This window comes from Protomyctophum bolini, assembly GCF_963924005.1.
Source record: "Protomyctophum bolini genome assembly, chromosome: 24".
NCBI classification, from domain to species: domain Eukaryota; kingdom Metazoa; phylum Chordata; class Actinopteri; order Myctophiformes; family Myctophidae; genus Protomyctophum; species Protomyctophum bolini.
The window spans coordinates 25158469-25179447 of record NC_137885.1 but is presented as its reverse complement, the minus strand read 5'-3'; the positions used below and the strand labels follow the sequence as shown (position 1 = coordinate 25179447).

Genomic DNA, 20979 nt, shown 5'->3' with positions numbered 1-20979 from the left:
GGAATACTGCTTTACCGGCTGCGTGCGTGCGTGCGTGCGTGCGTGTGTGTGTGCGTGCGTGCGTGCGTGCGTGCGTGACCGAGAGGATCTCTTAATAATTCACATGATATTATTGATTTAGTTACCTTGCTGCTTCTCTCCTCCCACGCCCAGAGAGAGAGAGAGAGAGAGAAAGAGAGAGCACCCACCTGTAGCCCAAACCCCCCCCCCCCCCCCCCCCCCACTCTCTCACACACACACACACACACACACACACACACACACATGCTCACACACGTTTTTACACCATAGCTGTGTTAATGTACTCTGTACTGTATAGTCTATCTGCCTCTCTTTCTGTGGTTTTACACCCTTTCCATGTCGAAGCCCATTATTCATTAAGCGTCTGAGCCACGGACCACCGTTTGATGACATTTAGCCTCTCAGACCCATTTGAGCCACGGAACCACCGTTTGATGACATTTAGCCTCTCAGACCCATTTGAGCCACGGACCACCGTTTGATGACATTTAGCCTCTAGGTCCCTGGAACAACATATTTTGAGGTGGGGGTCCGCGGCCAATTTTCAGATCATTCTGGGGGTCCTTGACACATAGAATTTACATAGGGTTTTTCAGAAAGCTGTCAGGATTTAGAATCCACGTTTTAAGAACCGGCCTCTGTGTCTATGTGTTTACCATTAACCGTCTAATCTTCTGCTCGATTTCCAAGGAATTGAAGAGAAACCAGGAGACATTCAATGAAGTCTTAATTTCTTTGTCTCTCTCATTATCTCAATATATATATAGGCTACCATGGACTTTCCTTTCCTGATGTCTGTCTCCCCCCAGAGGCCATGGTTGGCAGTGCAGTGCTTTGTGAGCGCTGTAGCCTACAGATCTCGGGTCAGTGTTTTTTTTACAGCAACTTTTGTGATTTAAGTTTCAGTCGTAGTGTTTTGAATAGTTTTCATTTAGTTTTAGTCACATTTTTTTAGTCACCTGGAATGTTTTAGTGTTAGTCTGGTTTTAGTCGACTAAATCTACTGCTGATTTAGTCGACCAAAATGTATTTTGGCGGGCCTTGATGCCGTCTTAATGGCTGATTTTACACTTGCTGAAAATAGCCGATCTACAAGTTCACAACGCGCCGCGCTGCGACGTGTTGTGAGCTTGTAGATCTGCTATTTTCAGCATGCAACCAAGTGTAAAATGACTCATACTGGATCTCTTGTCCACTAGTCCCTTCCTAACATTTCAGTCTAGTTTTTATTTGTTGACGAAATTGTCAATATATTTAGTCGTAGTTTTAGTCATCGTGGCTTAGTTTTCATTTAGTTTTTGTCAGTGAATAAAATGTATAGTCGACGAACATTTTTCGCCTTAGTTTTAGTCGACGAAATCAACACTTTTGGGTCCATTTTATTTATGAGTAAATAATAAAGTTCAACTTCATAATTTGCGCGACTCTTTGAAATAACAGGCAGAACTGAAGTACAGATGAATAAATAACAGGCAGAACTGAAGTTCTGTTCTGTACTGTACTGTACTGTACTGTACTGTACTGTACTACAGTACAGAAGCTGTTTGTCTGTGTGGCATAATTGGAAGGTTCAAAGGCAATTAATTTTGCTTACAAACATTAATACAAATAGAGATAATAATGATAATAATAATGATATTGTTCCAAGGATAGAATCAACGTATAGATGATTTATTATAGACTATATAGATGGTTGTACCTTTATACATACACATTATATCAATGTATAAAGTGCACTATACTGCAATTTATATATCTGAACGACATTTAAAGACAACCAGGCCAAATAACAGATTATAATGAATGTCAGATTAATTTCCATTCTGCAGACTGATTCAGGCTTCCTCGTAATAGCTTTTCATTTTATGTATTATTTTTTTTTGGCACCATTAACATTTTTGAAAGGTGATAATTGCCATCATTTCCTTGGTGTTTTCTAACTGTCAAAATCAATAGCATTCCACATTCCGTATATATTCTGGCTATATCGATGTTGGCTCTCTACTGTATGTAATGTATAATGCAAAGCATGCGTGTGTGTGTGTGTGTGTTTTCACAGGTATCTTCAAGAGAAGCCATTCGGTCGTACGTCGTTCCCACGAGATGGTGATATGAAAGGGATAATTAATGATATGCCACAATATATTTGTAGTCGCTTCATCAGCCCCACTCGCCTATTCACCAGAGTCACTATATATGACTATTTTATACACTGCTTTTTATTTGATTAAACCATTCTGGGCGAGAAGCCCTTTTGGTGTTTTATTTTAAAGCATCATGATATACTTAAGCTATTGACAAATAGCAGATCTACAAGCTCATATAACGCGGCATTAACTTGTAGTTCTGCTAGTCTTGAAAAATCGTGAAATTGTGCCTCAAATCTTTGAATATATTATTATTACAGAGCGAACGTTTTTAACTCAAATCTTTGCTTCTGGGGGGGGGGAGTCCCTGGAACAACATATTTTCAGATGGGGATGCGGAGGCATATTACATTATCATTTTTGGGGTCCTTGACATGAAATATTGAGCACCACTGATACAGAAACAAAGAAAATCGGGATTTTGACATTTGATTATTTTGTTTTTATGTTGACGTTAGGCCTAAATGGATTAAACCCTTATTTAAACCTTCATTTCACCAGTGAAAACCGCATTGAGACTAAAGTCTCTTTTACACAGTGTGAACTGGACAAGAGAAGATGCAACATCAGTAACACAGCTGTGTTAGTAACAATTAATACAAGACAATAACAAGAACGGACATGCAACGTTCACAAATACAGTACCGAAGAAGATCAAAGGAAGAACATAAGGAACATCTAATTATAACGTGAACAATAAAAAAAAAAGCTAATGTATAAAAACTAAGCAACGGAAATGTGCTATAGTGCACTAAAAAGCAAGAGAACCGACATTTGCTATATAATTATGTGGAACAATGTCTGGGAGGACATGGAAATCCTTTTGAAACTCACTATAGGGCAGCTAGTGGTTTTCAACCTTTTTCACATCAAGGCCCATTTTTTATTCTGCATCTGAGCCCCGGAACCACCATTTGATGACATTTAGCCTCTCAGACCCATCTGAGCCACGGAACCACCATTTGATGACATTTAGCCTCTCAGACCCATCTGAGCCACGGAACCACCATGTGATGACATTTAGCCTCTCAGACCCATTTGAGCCCCGGAACCACCATGTGATGACATTTAGCCTCTCAGACCCATTTGAGCCCCGGAACCACCATGTGATGACATTTAGCCTCTCAAACCCATTTGAGCCCCGGAACCACCATGTGATGACATTTAGCCTCTCAGACCCATTTGAGCCCCGGAACCACCATGTGATGACATTTAGCCTCTCAGACCCATTTGAGCCCGGAACCACCATGTGATGACATTTAGCCTCTCAGACCCATTTGAGCCCCGGAACCACCATGTGATGACATTTAGCCTCTCAGACCCATTTGAGCCCCGGAACCACCATGTGATGACATTTAGCCTCTCAGACCCATTTGAGCCCGGAACCACCATGTGATGACATTTAGCCTCTCAGACCCATTTGAGCCCCGGAACCACCATGTGATGACATTTAGCCTCTCAGACCCATTTGAGCCCGGAACCACCATGTGATGACATTTAGCCTCTCAGACCCATCTGAGCCACGGACCACCATGTGATGACATTTAGCCTCTCAGACCCAAAACTAAAGAATATATTGTTGAGAGGCCCAAAACTAAAAGAATATTGTTAGGTAAGATTTTGTCTTATACCTAACAATATTGGTAAGACATATTGTGTGAGTGTGAGTGTGTGTGTGTGTGTGTGTGTGTGTGTGTGTGTGTGTGTGTGTGTGTGTGTGTGTGTGTGTGTGTGTGTGTGTGTGTGTGTGTGTGTGTGTGTGTGTGTGTAAAACATTGAATTGTTACATTGGATTTGATTCTGTCTGACTTTAATGAGATCACAGTATAGCTATTCCACTGTGTTACACTGTACCATGCCTCCCCCTATTGGCCGTTTATGGTATGTGCACCGTGCATGAAAGTTGGTGTAGCCTAATTCTTTGCCTGGAAATAAGCCAGTGTAGGTGGTCGGGCATCTGGTTAGGGACAGACAGACAGACAGACATTAATACATTCCAGGTGACTAAAATGTGACTAAGACTAAGTGAAAACTATTCAGAAGACTATGACTAAAACTAAAATAGAAATTTGCTGCCAAAAACAACACTGTTCAAGACCCAGCATGCATATATAGCTCAGTTGCCATAGCTACGAGAGTTCATATTCTGCCCAATCCCACTTGTTTGTCACAGTTATTATTTATTATATAATCGACTGATTACAATAATTATATAAAACGCTACTTCAATACTAGCAGCAACAAAATGGTGTCCCATAGGGTTAGTTTCAAAGTCCAGCAAAAAGGTAATGGAAATTGTTTGAGTCATTTTCAAAAATTCACCTGTTGGTGGCGCTGTAACTGGCCAATGTGAAAAGGGTGGGATATATTCCTCAGCCTATAGTATGAAAGTCTGTGAAAGATTCCACGTAGATTGCACCTGCCTTCATGATTTAAGTCATTTTCAAAAATCCACCTGTTGGTGGTGTGGCTGACTGACGCTCTCCTCCGCCGTCAGTCAGCCGTGGGGGTTGAGCTTCTTTTCCATCCACCAGCTGTCTAAAAAGCCGGAATGACGTCGGGCGTCAGCTTCTTCTGTCCGCGGCTGTGCGCTAAGGTGTAGCTGCGCTGTGAGACAGACTGTTAGTTACTTACTTCCCAATCTGAAGCAAGGCTAGTGTATAGTGTATACCTACTTAAATGTGTAATTGGAGAATCATACCAGCAGGTGGCAACAGTTGTCCAGGATAGTGTAGAGGGTGTGTCTACTGTCTGCTACCTCAGCCGTCTCCCCAGTGGGGGGTCCCAAACCTTTTCATGTCAAGGACCCCCGAAATGACACTCATTTAGCCCGCCGCCCGCGGACCCCCCATTAGAAATGATATGCCAAGGACCCCCATAAAAGAAGCTTTTTACGGATCTAGCAGTGATTCTCAACTATTTCCATTAAGGACTCCCTATAGTTTGACATCATGCATTAGTATACGAACAGACCCCCATTTCTCTCCCCAATTTATATTACTGTTCAAATGTACACTCTCAGAGTTCCAGACCCATAAGGGTCAGTTTGGTTCCAAACTATCATTTAGCTGGGGACCCCCATTGGAACTCCCTCAAGGACCCATTTTGGGAACTATATGGTTCTCTGTCTCCTGCTGGGGGCGCTGTCCATTTGCTGTCCAATGGACCGTCTGTCCATTTGCTTGGTTGATGGCTTCGTTGTGTGTGTGTGTGTGTGTGTGTGTGTGTGTGTGTGTGTGTGTGTGTGTGTGTGTGTGTGTGTGTGTGTGTGTGTGTGTGTGTGTGTGTGTGTGTGTGTGTGTGTGTGTGTGTGTGTGTGTGTGTGTGTGTGTGTGTGTGTGTGTGTGTGTGTGTGTGTGTGTGTGTGTGTGTGTGTGTGTGTGTGTGTGTGTGTGTGTGTGTGTGTGTGTGTGTGTGTGTGTGTGTGTGTGTGTGTGTGTGTGTGTGTGTGTGTGTGGTGGTGGTGGTGGTGGTGGTGGTGGTGGTGGTGGTGGTGGTGGTGGTGGTGAAAATGTAAACTTTGTTCTGAAAACTCAGATTAGCTATGTGGGGCTACACACACACCTGCCATTGATTGCCCAAACCATGATGAGGAGCAGGAATTAAGGTGAGCTGGCTCTCTCTCTCTCTCTCTCTCTCTCTCTCTATCTCTCGCTCTGTTTATGGACAGTTGAATCATTTCTGGGTCGCTTTTTGTGTTTTTTTCAGTTAGGCTGTCACACACGCACACACGACACAAGGTGGTGGGCGGGGCATGTCAAAACAGTCACATCTGCTGTGAAATCGGTCTCTCTTCTGTTCGAGCGAGTTATGGTAATTGTTTTGCAGACACTGACAGCTATCTACACACACACACTCTGTTCATGCATCCCACACCTGCTCCACACACACACACACACACACACACACACACACACACACACACACTGACTTCACACCCTACAATTACAAAGATTTAATTATCATAATGATGTAAAATGTAGGTTTCTGTGATGTTTAGCTCGACCCTTTGTGAATTGTTATTTGTGAGCTTTCTTTTCTATTTTGATATGAAATCCTGTTTCACATCAGCACAACTATTCTGAGCTCTTGTCATTTCAAACACGTGTTATTTATTATAGGCTATCATATTTATTAAAATATGATAGACTGTTGCAACTTGCTAGGCTATAGCCTATACTCTGGTACTGTCTGAGACCTTTGGAATGCTCAGGCCAATTAAAAAAAATACAAAAACATAAAATCAAACAATTAAGACCCCCATGTCCTCTAGAGCCAAATCTGATATATATATATTTTTTTAAATATGCATTTATATTAAATAAATAATGCATGACAAACAACAACAAACAAAAAACGAACCAATCGTGAGGAAAACTGAAACATTTTAGTACTTTTTAGATAAATGTATCCTATAGCTATAGTCGCCTGTACTAAGTATGATATGACGTATACGATAATTTGACCTGCCACTTCTTTTTATTTTTATTTATTTCTTTCCAACGGGCCAAAAGGTCTGTCATGTCATCCTGACTCCACCCAGAGGAGATGGAGGTGTAGGCTATATAAGAGACGAGGATGGTCTGTTACCATGGCGAGAAGGACGGTGGTGTCACGTCACTTATTAGAGTTTATATGCTGTAATATGGCCGACATCGACAGGCAAATGAGGCAATTTTAAGCATTTTTTTCCCCCACGGAAGCTTCTATATACGTTCATTTGTGACTTAATTGTGGACTTTGTGTGCGTGCGTTTGTGTGTATGTGTTTGTGTGCGCACAGTGCGCGCTCATCATTTCGCCTCGATCAGATCAATCTTATTATCTTGTGACACACACAGTTTAATTTCCAACACAGAGACGGAGATGCATGATCTGATGCCTCTTACCCACCGGAAGCGCGGATCGATATTTACATGATGATGAAGGCAGACGACAGACAGCTGACATCAAACTGGATTCGCCTTTTCTATAGGCTATTATGATTATGACAATACACCATTAACGGAAGGAATTGAAGGAAGAAGGATTTATCCAGGGGAGCGTTTTGAATCTTTGAACTGACACTTCGTTGTTATTATCATCCGTTTTTAATATATACATATTTAAAGGGATTATAATTCTTCTGGATATGGGAGCGACCACCGCGGACCACCGGGTCCCCCGACCAACCTGTCGGGCTCCATAACGGACCGTACCGCGGACCACCGGGTCTCCCAGTCCCGGACCACCTGTCGGGCTCCATAACGGACCGTACCGCGGACCACCGGGTCTCCCGGACCACCTGTCGGGCTCCATAACGGCGGTGAGTAACCAGCCAACCATCTGTCAAGTCCATGTCAACATTACATGACTGTATATGCATGCAGGAATGTTGTTTTGATTGCCTTTATTATTACAGATGATGCTTCATTGTACCTTCATTGGGATTGGTTTGCACGCGCGCACCGATAGTTGACGACGTAGTTGATTGATTGATTTAAATTTGTATAACAGTTTGTAGGTTACAGTTCAAAGAAAGTATACACAGGTCAATACAAAAAACTGCTACGAGGATGAAACCAGAAAAAGCACTAATAATAAGACTGGTTTACATCAGGGTCCTGCATTTTCAATTCATCAGGATGAATTGAAAATGTTCTTGTATTGGCTATAGTTTTACATTCCTTTATACCCATCAATCAATCAAGTTGTGTGGATTCGTATACAATGCCCTTTTTCAATCTAAGACACATATAGACAATAGGGCTTCATTTGAATAGCGTGGCCAATTAGCCTGCTGGTCAAACAACACATAGAATTGCTGCAGAGCTCAAGTTATGTTTTGCATTTGTTAGTTTTTTTACCTCCTCCTCCTCCTCCTCCTCCATTGTGTCTGCATGTGTATGCATTATGCACATTAAGCATTGGCCTATTAGCGTTTGTTTATGTTGAAATTGATTGAATATTGTATTAACAGTATGTAGAATGCGGGTAGGCCTACAGTTAAAATGGAAGTACAGGTCAATACAAAAACTGCTGGATAAAACCAGAAAAAGCACCAAAGACTTGTTTAAATCAGGGTCCTCCATTTTCAATTCATCAAGACAAATTTAGGCTTATACACATATATACAAAATAGGGGAAAAAACATATACACACATAGGCTTTGATTGGCTGAAGTATGTATTAACAGTTTGCAGAATTGCAGTACATTTCAAGCACAACTCATATATAATCAGCTAATTGGCCTCAGCAGTGGAAGGAAAGGTTTTTTTCCAGTGAATAGACACATCTGGCCTGGCGGAGAGGAGGACACGCCCAGATCCAGGCACGTTCCATTCAGAGCATTCAGCTGGTCTGAATGGGACTGATGGATGGTCGGAGAGACGGAGATTAATGCCAGACTGACCCAACTTCCATCGACCTGTGGCTGCCTGCAGAGTAGGCTGAGTAGCTGCGATTATTGGGAGGAGGAGGGGAGGGGGAGATATCTTCTCAGTCACGTCAGTCAGTCAGCGCTTCATGTTGTCGGAGAAACCAACCCCCTCGGCGGCGCATATAGTACAGTATAGGCTATACTTGTGTTTCCATGTTTGCAAATGATGTGATTGTTGTGGACGCGCGCGGCTCGTTTTATGCACACTAGTTGCGTGTGAGAGCAGACAGTCAGACAGACAGGCAGGCAGACAGACAGACAGGGTGGAGAAGAGATATCTCTCGGTTATAGAATAGAATATGGAATAATAGGAGGATAATTAATTTAAGCGACAGACGTGAGACAGAAGAACCCCTCCTGAGTGGAAATAACAAATAACGCGGAGGATTCGAGACAGACGTGAAGTGAGTCAACGTCAACATGGCGACATGTCCAGCTGCCGTTGGCCCCACGGAGGGTGCTCCCCACCGCGCCGACAGTGAGGTGTAGAGGTAGGCTCATCCGTGATCCGTGTGGCACAGTCTGATTAAAAAAGCCGTTAATATACGCCGCCTATAATGTATATAAATAGCCTATTATCCTCCGTCGCTTGACGTACAATATACATTGTGATTTATTTTCTTCGCCGAGGCTTTCCATGTATTATTATTATAGGCGATTATTATCCACCCTCCCTCTCTATTGATATCTTGATCATTTAAGCGGCTATATTTGTTTACACAAGTTCACATGATCTTTATAGTTGGTGCATGGCGCGCACGCACGGTTTCTTCTCATAATAATGGCAACATGTTGTTGGTCGTGTGTGTGTGTGTGTGTGTGTGTGTGTGTGTGTGTGTGTGTGTGTGTGGAGAGAGACTGGTTTGTCCTGTTTGTTTTAGGCGACAGGTTGTTCAGTAGAGGGGAGCTCTCATGTTGTAGCACCATGGACAGCGACATACAGACAGATCTGTTTATAGTGATACACGGTTCACTGTACATCCATTCTGGCACATTTCACAGAGCTATGGAGCCTGTAGGCTATACTGTACTGTAGGCTATACTCTACTGTATAGGCCTATATAAAGTACTACTATATCTTCTTATTGATTTTCCATCGTTGTCATGGGTTTGACAATTGGCCCCTTGGGAGAAACAGATTCAGGTCAATTAATCTCTGGGATTTGCAAACGTTTGTTGATCATTCACAGTTAACCCAATTAGACCTGAGGCTGATTCTAAAAAAAAAAGGGGGAAAAAATGCTTCTAAACCCTGACAGTTTTTGCATGTTTCTTTCTATATGTCAGACAGTGCTGCTCAACTTTTTTCATGTCAAGGACCTCCAGAATTATCTGTATTTGGCCGCCTGACCCCCATCTGAAAATATTGAAGCAAAGCTTTTAGTTTAAAACGTTCACTCTGAAAGATTTGTGCCACATTTTCAAGATCTTTCTATTTGTCAACACCAATTACATATACTACCATGTATCTGTCAAAGTTTTGACGTGTATTTTTGCATTTTTTTTTCTGGGGACCCCTTGGAACCCCCCCCCCCCCCCCCCTCCCCAAGGACCCCTGGGGGTCCCACATCCAGAAACAGGCCTATACTGTATATCGTGTGGCACATGCAAGGTCGTTTCTAAACCATCTCTGATTGATTTTATAATTATTTCTCGCGTCATAATCCATGATGTAGGCCTATATGCATAATGGTCGATATGTCTGTTTTGTCACGCAGCAAAGCCAATCTACCAGTTTACAACGAGTTACAGTGTAAAGATAGCCAATCTACCAGTTTACAACGAGTTACAGTGTAAAGATAGCCAATCTACCAGTTTACAACGAGTTACAGTGTAAAGATAGCCAATCTACCAGTTTACAACGAGTTACAGTGTAAAGATAGCCAATCTACCAGTTTACAACGAGTTACAGTGTAAAGATAGCCAATCTACCAGTTTACAATGGGTTACATATTATATTATATATTGTGTGTGTATATATATATATACACACGATATATACAAGTATATATATACAATATATACAAGTATATATATACACAATATATACAAGTGTATACACAATACACAGCCATTAGTTCCCCAGCCAGGCTGGACCGTAGACTGTCTGAAGCCAGGCTGGACCGTAGACTGTCTGACATCCAGGCTGGACCGAATCGTGACAACAAACACAAAGTTTTGGGCTGATAAAAGAATTAGAAAGAAGAAGAAAGGGGCAACACTTTTTGTTTTGTTTTTCTTCTTTCTAATTATTTGATCGTCCCAAAACAATTGTGTTTGTTGTCATGATTTGTGACGATCCGAGTTGTCTTTGTCCGCGGCGTAAACGTCTTTAAATAAATACTTGATGAAAAAGTCTATGGGGAGAAAATGAACAGGGAATTATTTCCTGGTGCCTCGATGTTCTGAAAGGGGGCGGGACAGCGACACTCTATATTCACTGGCCCCAACACACTCCCATATCACCCTAAAGGGTGGATATTAGCCCCTCTCATATCCACTGGCCCCAACACACTCCCATATCACCCTATAGGGTGGTTATTAGCCCCTCTCATATCCACTGGCCCCAACACACTCCCACAGCCAACAGATATCACACCAGACAAGCTGTCACATCAAACCGTGCTGTGCAGGTCCTGAGGCGAGCAGATGTGTTTCATGAGAGACCCTTCTCCGACTCCCACCCACCGTAGAAGCTTCCCTCTCCCACCCACCCACCCACCCACCCTAGAAGCCTCCCTCAGAAGCCTCCCTCAGCCTGTCCACAGCAATCCTCTGACACACAGAGTGAGTAGACATGTTTCTGAACTGTCCACATCCCTCCTCTGAGACACATAGTGAGTAGACATGTCTCTGAACTGCATGTCCACATCCCTCCTCTGAGACACAGAGTGAGTAGACATGTCTCTGAACTGCATGTCCACATCCCTCCTCTGAGACACAGAGCGAGTTGACCGGTTTCTGAACTGCATGTCCACAGCCCTCCTCTGAGACACAGAGTGAGTATAGACAGGTTTCTGAACTGTCCACAGCCCTCCTGTAAATATATCTGATTTTGCATTATTTCAAAGTTATTCCATATGTTCTAAAATAGCAGATGTACAAGCTCATACAGTGCTGCTCCTTTTTGAACAGCCGACGCTAAAATCACGCTGTCCCGGTTTGAACGGGTTTTTTTAATTAATATCGTGCTGAGAATCATGTTGATCAAAAAATGTTTTGAAACGAGATATGTTTACATAAAACATCGGTGCCTCTCCACTTTCTATCTCGACTAAATATACGTCTTCCACGGTGGAGTTTGTGCTTAAATCCTGGCCCTCATGCGTGCCGAGCAACAGATGGTGTGAGATCACATATGGCTCATTGAATTCGGATGTTGTGATAGCGTTCTGCATGCGTTTTGCACTTTGTATTTTGTGCCACGGTGAAGGTGTGTAAAGGCGTCGACCTGGTGAAGCTAATTCCGACCACATACCACCGTCTCCACTGTGCATTTTAATCCCATTAATCACACCATTCCCTTGGTTTCGTACTACAGGGTGAACCCATTAAACCGCTCTGGACGGGAACCCCTTTAGGTTTTTTTTAAGCATTATTATGTTGTACTTTTGCTATTGGGAAACAATAGCAGTTCTACGAGCTTGTAGATCTGCTATATTTTGGGGGAAAATCTTTGAATGCATATTCTTTCAGAGCAAACTTTTTCCACATCTTTCCTTCTGGGAGGGGGTTCCAAATACAGAGAGCCAAATACAGAGAATTCTGGGGTGTCTGTCCTTGACATGAGAAAGCTTGAGCACCACTGACATAGATACATTGTTGTGTTTTTTTTTAATGAAGAAAACTGTTCTGATTTGGAAGCCATATTGTTTTTAGAATCGGCCTCAGGTCTAAATGGGTTAAGGGGCATGATTGATGACATTCTCTTCTCCGGTTCTCTCCTGCTGCCTTTTTTAAAAATAGAAAAGGAACGCCGGTGTCGTTGGCTTCCGGCCTGTCCAATCTCTAAAACGGAGCAAGAATTAAGGCCTGTTTGAACCGAGGAGGAGGAGGAGGAGGAGGAGGAGATGTCGGGCTTCTCCCAGAGTAGAGAAAGTGTTTTCTGGATACGTGATCTGTCTGTCTCTCAGGAGGCAGCAGACACACCTCTCACCTGGGAGGGGGGGGGGGGGCAGAAGGCTGAGACAGAGGTTGATAATAATAATGGCCCACCAGGGTTTTTTGTTTTGTTTATGCGCCTCCTTCACTCTCATGGGGGGAACTGGTTGGAATAACGTGTTCCTTCCACGCGCTACGTCCAACCAGGGAAACTCCCCCCCTGTCAGGTGCAAAGGATGGTGTGTAGAGCCCAGGATCACATTAGATGATTGACACAGGGGTGAAAAATGGGTTACAAAATCTTGGGATAAAAAATATATATAAAAAAAAAGACAGATACAGATATCTCCATACAGTATGGGCACAAAAGGGACACAGACAGAAAGGCCGACGGGCACGTATACACGTCTAGTAAGAGAAAATCAAATAGTGTTTTGCAGGGTAAACATGCAGCGCTTACTGACAGGGCATTCACACACACACGTCTAATTCAAAGCCTATTCATTATACAACTAATGCGCATCACAGTTTGTTTAGAGGCACTTGAGGAAATCAGCTCAAGTGCCTCTAAACTCTCCAGTGAACACTGTGTTCATGAAGCTGAACGTGGACAGGACTGTCACTGGAGGACAGGCTCGCATAGCCAGACTTTGCCTTCTAAATCCTGACATGTCATTCGTTCTCAAACATTTTCATCTCAAGGATCCCCAAAAATACAAAATATATATGTATTTGGCCGCCGACCCCCATCTGAAAATATGTTGTTCCAGGAACCCCCCATAGAAGCAAAGATTTGAGTTAAAAATGTTCAACATTTGGGCCACATTTTCACCATTTAAAACAAATAGCAGACCTATACAAGCTCGTATCGCGGCACCACGCTACGAGCTTGTAGATCTGCTATTTTTTCAACAGCTAAAGTACAACATAATGCTTAAGGGGTTCCCGCCCCCAAAATGGGTTAAACATTATACTTTAGCTATTGAAAAATAGCAGATCTACAAGCTCATAGAGCTATCTTTGGAAAAATCGTGAAAATGGGGTGCAATTCTTTGAATATATATTCTTTCAGAGCGAAAGTTTTTAACTCAAATCTTTTCTTCTGAGAGAGTCCTTGGAACAACATATTTTCAGATGGGGGTCCGCGGCCAAATACAGATAATCTTTGGGCTCCTTGGCATGAAATGGTTTGAGCACCGCTGATATAGAAACACAGGAAACTATCATGATTTAGAAGACATTTAGTAGAATCTGTTCCCACCAGGTCTTAATGGATTTTAATGACCTTTGGTGATTTCCAGAGAACTATATATTCTTCCCAGAGTTTCACTTTGAGCAGTGGGACTCAACCAGTGGTCCGGGGACCACCAGTGGTCCTTGAGGGGGTTCCAGGTGGTCCCCAGTTAAACCTAAGTGATGGAGAGCTGTATAATTCCCAGCCCTCTGCCTCAGCCAATTGATTGCCATGGCAACCCCACAGCCCACACTTGTCATTTGATTATTTAACCAGCAGTCCACCTTTCACAGTCAGTTTGCACTCTTCAGACGGGCGGGGCGGGCGGACGATTTAAAATGGTTGCTATGACAACTTGCATCGTTCCCAAGTAGGCCGGTGGTCGATGGGTCACAGGGTCTAGTTTCAACAAGAAACAGGGTCCATTTGGTTCCATCTGTAGTCCCTGGCATATCTTTTCGAATGGGGGTCCGTGGGTCTAATTAGTGTCATTTTGACATGAAAAAGGTTTGGGAAGCACTGTGCCAAAGGTGTGTGTATGCCCCCCCTGCCCCAGCTGGTGTGCTAAAGGTGTGTATGCCCCCCCCGCAGCCCCCTGCCACAGCGGGTGTGCTAAAGGTGTGTTTCTGCCCCCCTCCCCCGCAGCCCCCTGCCCAAGCTGGTGTGCTAAAGGTGTGTTTTCTGTCCCCCGCAGCCCCCTGCCCCAGCCCCGCCCAGCCCCGCCTCCCTCTAGACAGAGCAGCGATGACAAGATGGCCCAGCGTCTTGTACCGCCCGGCCCAGACAGCCTGCTCCCCTTCGCCCCGGACTCGCTGGCCGCCATCGAGAGGCGCATTGCCGAGGAGGAGGCTCGGAGAGCGCGGGCGCCCGACCGCCGCCGCAGCGATGTCGTCGACGACGAAAACGGCCCGCGGCCCAACAGCGACCTGGAGGCGGGCAAGTCCCTCCCCTTCATCTACGGGGACACGCCCCCTCGCCTGGTGTCCACGCCCCTGGAGGACCTGGACCCCTTCTACAGCAATCAGAAGGTATTGTTTACAGTGTAGTCTGTTGTCTTCTACAGCAATCAGAAGGTATGGTTTACAGTGTAGTCTGTTGTCTTCTACAGCAATCAGAAGGTATTGTTTACAGTGTAGTCTGTTGTCTTCTACAGCAATCAGAAGGTATGTTTTGAAATTCTCAGTATATTTAGTCTTAGGAGAGGAGAGGAGAGGAGAGGAAAAAATAGCAATAATAAATAAGGATAATCCGCAGCACCCCTCCCCCGCAGCCCCACTCAATGGAAACCCTCGATTCACAGTTGAGTGGAAGAGTGGCTGGGGGGAGGGGGGGGGGGGGGGCGGGGGTAACAATCACGATCTATGGAAGCCTGCAAGTACAAGAAATAAGCTTTATGTACATGTTCTTGGTATCTTGTTGAATTCTTTGTTTGTGGCAAATATTATATCAAGTCGCGCTTGTTGTTTTTGACCTTCGATTCTTGCCAAGACTTTGTTTGTTTTGTGTGGGATATTGTGGAGTGCCTCTTGGGTCCTCTCAGTGTTATCAATCATCTGTGTTTATGGGGACAAAAAGTGCGTCACTGACATTTGACCAACATGGCAACATGACTCACAGCAGCTTTCAGTTACTGCATCAGCACTTCCATTACTTTAAAAACAGATCAGCCTTTTGTCGGCCAACCCTTTAAAAACCCTTTAAAAACAGATCAGCCTTTTGTCGGCCAACCCTTTAAAAACCCTTTAAAAACCCTTTAAAAACAGATCAGTCTTTCGTCGGCCAACCCTTTATAAACAGGCCAACACTTTAAAAACAGATCAGTCTTTCGTCGGCCAACCCTTTATAAACAGGCCAACACTTTAAAAACAGATCAGCCTTTCGTCGGCCAACCCTTTATAAACAGGCCAACACTTTAAAAACAGATCAGCCTTTCGTCGGTCAACCCTTTCGCTTCCGAACAGTCCAGGCACGCACGCACACAGACACACACACACACACACACACACACACAAGCTGCTATTTATTATTATTATTATTATTATTATTATTATTATTATTATTTATAATGTTCCCAGTTCAAGTGGTTATAACCACACAAACAGGGTGTCTTGATTGTTAGGTACGGTACGTTATTTGGTAACGTTTTAACGATGACCCAAAACCTACAAATAAAGCCATGGGTCTGAGAGGCTAAATGGTGGTTCCGTGGCTCAAATGCGGAATAAACAATGGGCCTTGACATGAAAAGGGTTGAGGACCAGTGTGCTACAGTATTTGATGCACAGTACAGTACAGTAAGAGGGTTTAAAAATGTCCAAACTTCTCACCGATACCTGTTTCTCTCTCTCTCTCTCTCTCTCTCTCTCTCTCTCTCTCTCTCTCTCTCTCTCTCTCTCTCTCTCTCTCTCTCTCTCTCCTTCTCTCTCTCTCTCTCCCTCCCCCCCTCCCCCTCCCAGACCTTCATAGTATGTAATCGAGGGAAGACGATCTTCCGATTCAACGCCACTCCTGCCTTGTACATCCTGAGCCCCTTCAACCCGCTGAGGAGGATCGCCATCAGAGTTCTGGTTCATTCATATCCTTTCACATACGAGGTCACACACAAGGTCACACACGAGGTCACACACAAGGTCACACACGAGGTCACACACAAGGTCACACACGAGGTCCACACACGAGGTCACACACACGAGGTCACATACGAGGTCACACACGAAGTCACACATGAGGTCACACACAAGGTCACACACAAGGTCACACACGAGGTCCACACACGAGGTCACACACACGAGGTCACATACGAGGTCACACACGAGGTCCACACACGAGGTCACATACGAGGTCACACACGAAGTCACACATGAGGTCACACACGAGGTCACACACAAGGTCACATACGAGGTCCTCACACAAGGTCACACACAAGGTCACACACAAGGTCACACACGAGGTCACACACAAGGTCACACACGAGGTCACACACGAGGTCGCTGTGTTGTTTTTGGCAGCAAATATTGCGTTTAGTTTTAGTCATATAGTCTTTTGAATAGATTTCATTTAGTTTTAGTCACCTGCAGTGTTTTAGTGTTTAGTCTAAATCAACTGTAGATTTAGTCGACTATAAAATCTTATGATATTTAGTCGACAAAAATGTATTTTGGCGGGCCTGCCTTGATGCCGCCGTAATGGCTGATTTTACACTTGCTGAAAATAGCTGATCTACAAGCAAAAAAATAAATAATCGAAGAGCGACTGACGACATTGACGACATTTTTTTAGTCTGATCTCAGGTCAGAATGGAAAACTGTCAGGATGTAGAAGACATTTTTAGAATCTGATCTCAGGTCAGAATGGAAAACTGTCAGGATGTAGAAGACATTTTTTTTTATCTGATCTCAGGTCCGAATGGAAAACTGTCAGGATGTAGAAGACATTTTTTAGAATCTGATCTCAGGTCAGAATGTAAAACTGTCAGGATGTATAGAAGACATTTTTAGAATCTGATCTCAGGTCAGAATGGAAAACTGTCAGGATGTATAGAAGACATTTTTAGAATCTGATCTCAGGTCAGAATGGTTCAGTCTTGGTCTTGCCGTTCCTTCACTCTGACGTCTCCCTCCACGAGGTTCAGCATATTGATCATGTTCACCATCCTGACCAACTGTGCTTTCATGACGCTCAGCAACCCCCCGGAATGGGCCAAGAACGTGGAGTAAGTCTTCCATGTTTGTCTCACTGATTGTTTCAACCTTAGAGTTACACAAAATATATCCAAAAGTCAGAGATTGTTTATTTATGTTTGTTTATTGTTTATAAGGATCCCCATTAGCTTTTGCCTTGACAAAAGCTAGTCTTCCTGGGGTCCGACACAGACAAACATTTAACATTTAACAAAGGCAATACTTACAATTTTTTACAAACACTAACTCAAAATAAAACATAGTAAAATAAAATATAAAATAAGAAAAAAAGAATAATAGGAGAAATAAAAAACAAAGAAAAACATAGCATTGGCTGCCACACACACACACACACACACACACACACACACACACACGCTGCTGTCATGTATTGGTTACTCAGGTCACATGACCAGGAAACACAGGTAACAGGAAGCGGGTAACAGAAATCTTTAGAGACACCCAATGTTATGTGACGTAATGTTATGACTGAGACTGGCCGGTTGAGAGGAGCGTCCTTTACTAAATAAAGAAACCAGCGCTTCCTCCATCTGACAAATATCACTGTGTGATCAGTGCTTGTTTTTATTTTAAACAGTCAACATTTGTGACAAATCTTTGTTTTAAAGTGAACATTTGTTTTTTAACTGAAATCTTTGCTTCTTCTGAGGGTCCCTGGAACAAAATAGTTTTAAGATGCGGGTCCGCGTGGCCAAATACTGTACATATATAATGTTGGGGGTCCTTGACATGAAAACCTCTGTCTGTCTGTCTGTCCGTCCGTCCAGGTACACCTTCACAGGGATCTACACGTTCGAGTCCCTGATCAAGATCCTGGCGCGGGGGTTCTGCGTGGGGAAGTTCACCTTCCTGAGAGACCCGTGGAACTGGCTGGACTTCATGGTCATCTCCATGGCGTACGTATCCATGGCGACGCCCCGTGGCGTACATTAACCCCTTAGAGACCCGAGGAGAACGCATCGTCTGCCATCAATGATTAGGCAACAGATCCCCAAATTGAGACTCCATCTTGGCCCCCTAGCCCCTCCCCTAGCCTCGACGACCTTACAAGCCCGTAGCCCCTCCCCTAGCCTCGACGACCTTACAAGCCCGTAGCCCCTCCCCTAGCCTCGACAACCTTACAAGCCCGTAGCCCATCCCCTAGCCTCGACAACCTTACAGGCGAATGCAAAGGCTCAACATTATGTAACTTAGTCAGCATTTTATGTAGACATAGAACTTTATACATTTATATATCTTACTTATGATTCTTGATGACTATTATTTATGTATTTGATGTATTTATTTATGATGTATTTCCATGTGTTGTTCTTGCACCGAGTGCCGCGCTACGAGCTTGTAGGTCTGCTATTTTTGAAAAATCGTGAAAATGTGTCGCAAATCTTTGAATATATATTCTTTCAGAGCGAACATTTTTTTACTCAAATCTTTGCTTCTGGGTCGGTGGCCAATTACATATAATCTGGGGGGTCCTTGACATGAAAATGTTTGACATAGAAACATAGGGTTTTTCAGAAAACTCTCGTCTAAGAGCGTCTGCTAAATGCCTACATTGTACACACAGTAAAGTGCTAAATGCCTACATTGTACACAGTGAAGTGTTGCGTGTTGTATTGTGTAGTAACTGTGACCTTTGACCTCTGCAGGTATGTCACAGAGTTTGTAAACCTAGGCAATGTATCGGCTCTGCGGACGTTCAGAGTCTTGCGAGCTTTGAAAACTATCTCTGTGATCCCAGGTAAGGCTTGGCCCCGCCCCCCGCGCCGCCTGGGCTGCTGCCCATGTGTCCTCTGTGTTTGACCGTTTGTCGTGTGTCCCCCCCCCCACCCCAATTCCTGATCCCCCACCCTTCCCTGACCCTCCCATCCTTTTTCGTCATGTCGTGGTGCGTATGTGTGCGTGTGTGTGTGTGGTTTTGTGTGTGCGTGTGGACGCCACCCTTTCTGTTTTCCGATTGCCCCCCCCCCCCCCCAACCACTCTACTGTGGTTCCTTCCCCCCCTCCCTCCCTCCTTCCTTCCCTCCTTCCCTCCCTACCTCCTTCCTTCCCTCCCTCCCTTCCTTCCCTTGCAGATATGTCACAGAGTTTGTGGACCTGGGCAATGTCTCAGCGCTGAGAACCTTCAGGGTTCTGCGAGCCCTGAAAACTATATCGGTCATTCCAGGTGAGAGAGACAAAACCTGGGCGACCCCGTAGATGAAAAAAAATAATAACCATAACAAAGCGCCTGAATGGAATACTAAAAGAATGCTATAGCAGTTTAGCTGGGCGGCGTTTGGCTAACATCCCCCTCATCTCACCGCGATGGCTCAGATGGCGGTCGCGCTCCCGGTGTACCGCCATCTCTCTCTCTCTCTCTCTCTCTCTCTCTCTCTCTCTCTCCCCCTCCTGTCATGCTGTACAGCCTCGACCGTCCCAAGGCCAGTAAAAAAGCTGGAATCTGGCTCCCAATCTGCAACAGATTGATAGGATTCTGAGCTTTTAGATACATTCGTCTCGTCCGATTTAACTCTCTCTCTCTCTCTCTATCTCTCTCTCTCTCTCTCTCTCTCTCTCTCTCTCTCTCTCACTCTGTCTCTCTCTCTTCGGATGAAATCTATTCTTGCCTTGGGAACTTATTTTACTGAGTAGACTTTTATTTGATATTTTTTGCATTATATTTCTTTCACATTTCCTCTGCATGAGAGACACACGTAGGGCTCCTCCTCTCCTCGTTCTCCTTCTCCCGAGCATGTCGCTGTTCCACGTCTTGTCGTGTGTTTTTTGGCCTAATTGTCTGTGTTGGACGTCGTGTGTGTTTTTTGGCTAATTGTCTCACATACATGTTACTGTTGGTTTCTGGGTGTTTATGTCACTGCAAACACTAACACAACATCATCGCCTAGACAAAAAGCTATCCTTCCTCCAAGTTGTACTGCTTGTCAAAATGTGAATTGCAGACTTGAAAAGAAAAGAATCCAAGGAAAAATTAAATAGTTTTTCTGATGATGAGCAAGGCAAATACATAACAGGACCTACCAAAAGGTCTTCGTCAGGGTTCAGATAGACCCTGACGAAGACCTTTTGGTCGAAACGCGATTGGAGTGCCGTGATTTTTTCCCCACCTAAAACATGAATCATCAGGTCTTATTGTTACATAAGGAGGTATACTTCTTTCAAAAAAGTGTACAGTATTTGTTAAAATGTTGTTTTTATGTGGGCACGCCCACCAGTTCATTAAGTATGCCTGGTTTGCACATTAAGCCATTTAAAACGGGAACCTCTTTTGGTGTTTTAAGCATAAGTGCTTTAGCTGTTGAAAAATAGCAGATCTACCAGCTCGTAGCGTGCCACTCGGTGGCACGCTATGAGCTGGTAG

The 20979-nt window shown here is 44.0% G+C and overlaps 1 protein-coding gene across 1 annotated transcript in view; it reads left to right on the top strand.

Annotated features, from left to right (window-relative positions):
• Positions 1–8953: 8953 nt before the first annotated feature.
• The window catches only part of scn1lab (sodium channel, voltage-gated, type I like, alpha b), a gene marked incomplete at its 3' end in the record, with an annotated part of 52118 nt that continues 40092 nt past the window's right edge, over positions 8954–20979 (top strand). Inside the window, 6 exon segments of the mRNA XM_080758145.1 lie at positions 8954–9076; positions 14615–14948; positions 16377–16496; positions 17547–17632; positions 18389–18517; positions 19694–19785. Coding sequence (XP_080614271.1) covers positions 14673–14948; positions 16377–16496; positions 17547–17632; positions 18389–18517; positions 19694–19785 — 703 coding nt within the window. The 5' untranslated portion in view covers positions 8954–9076; positions 14615–14672.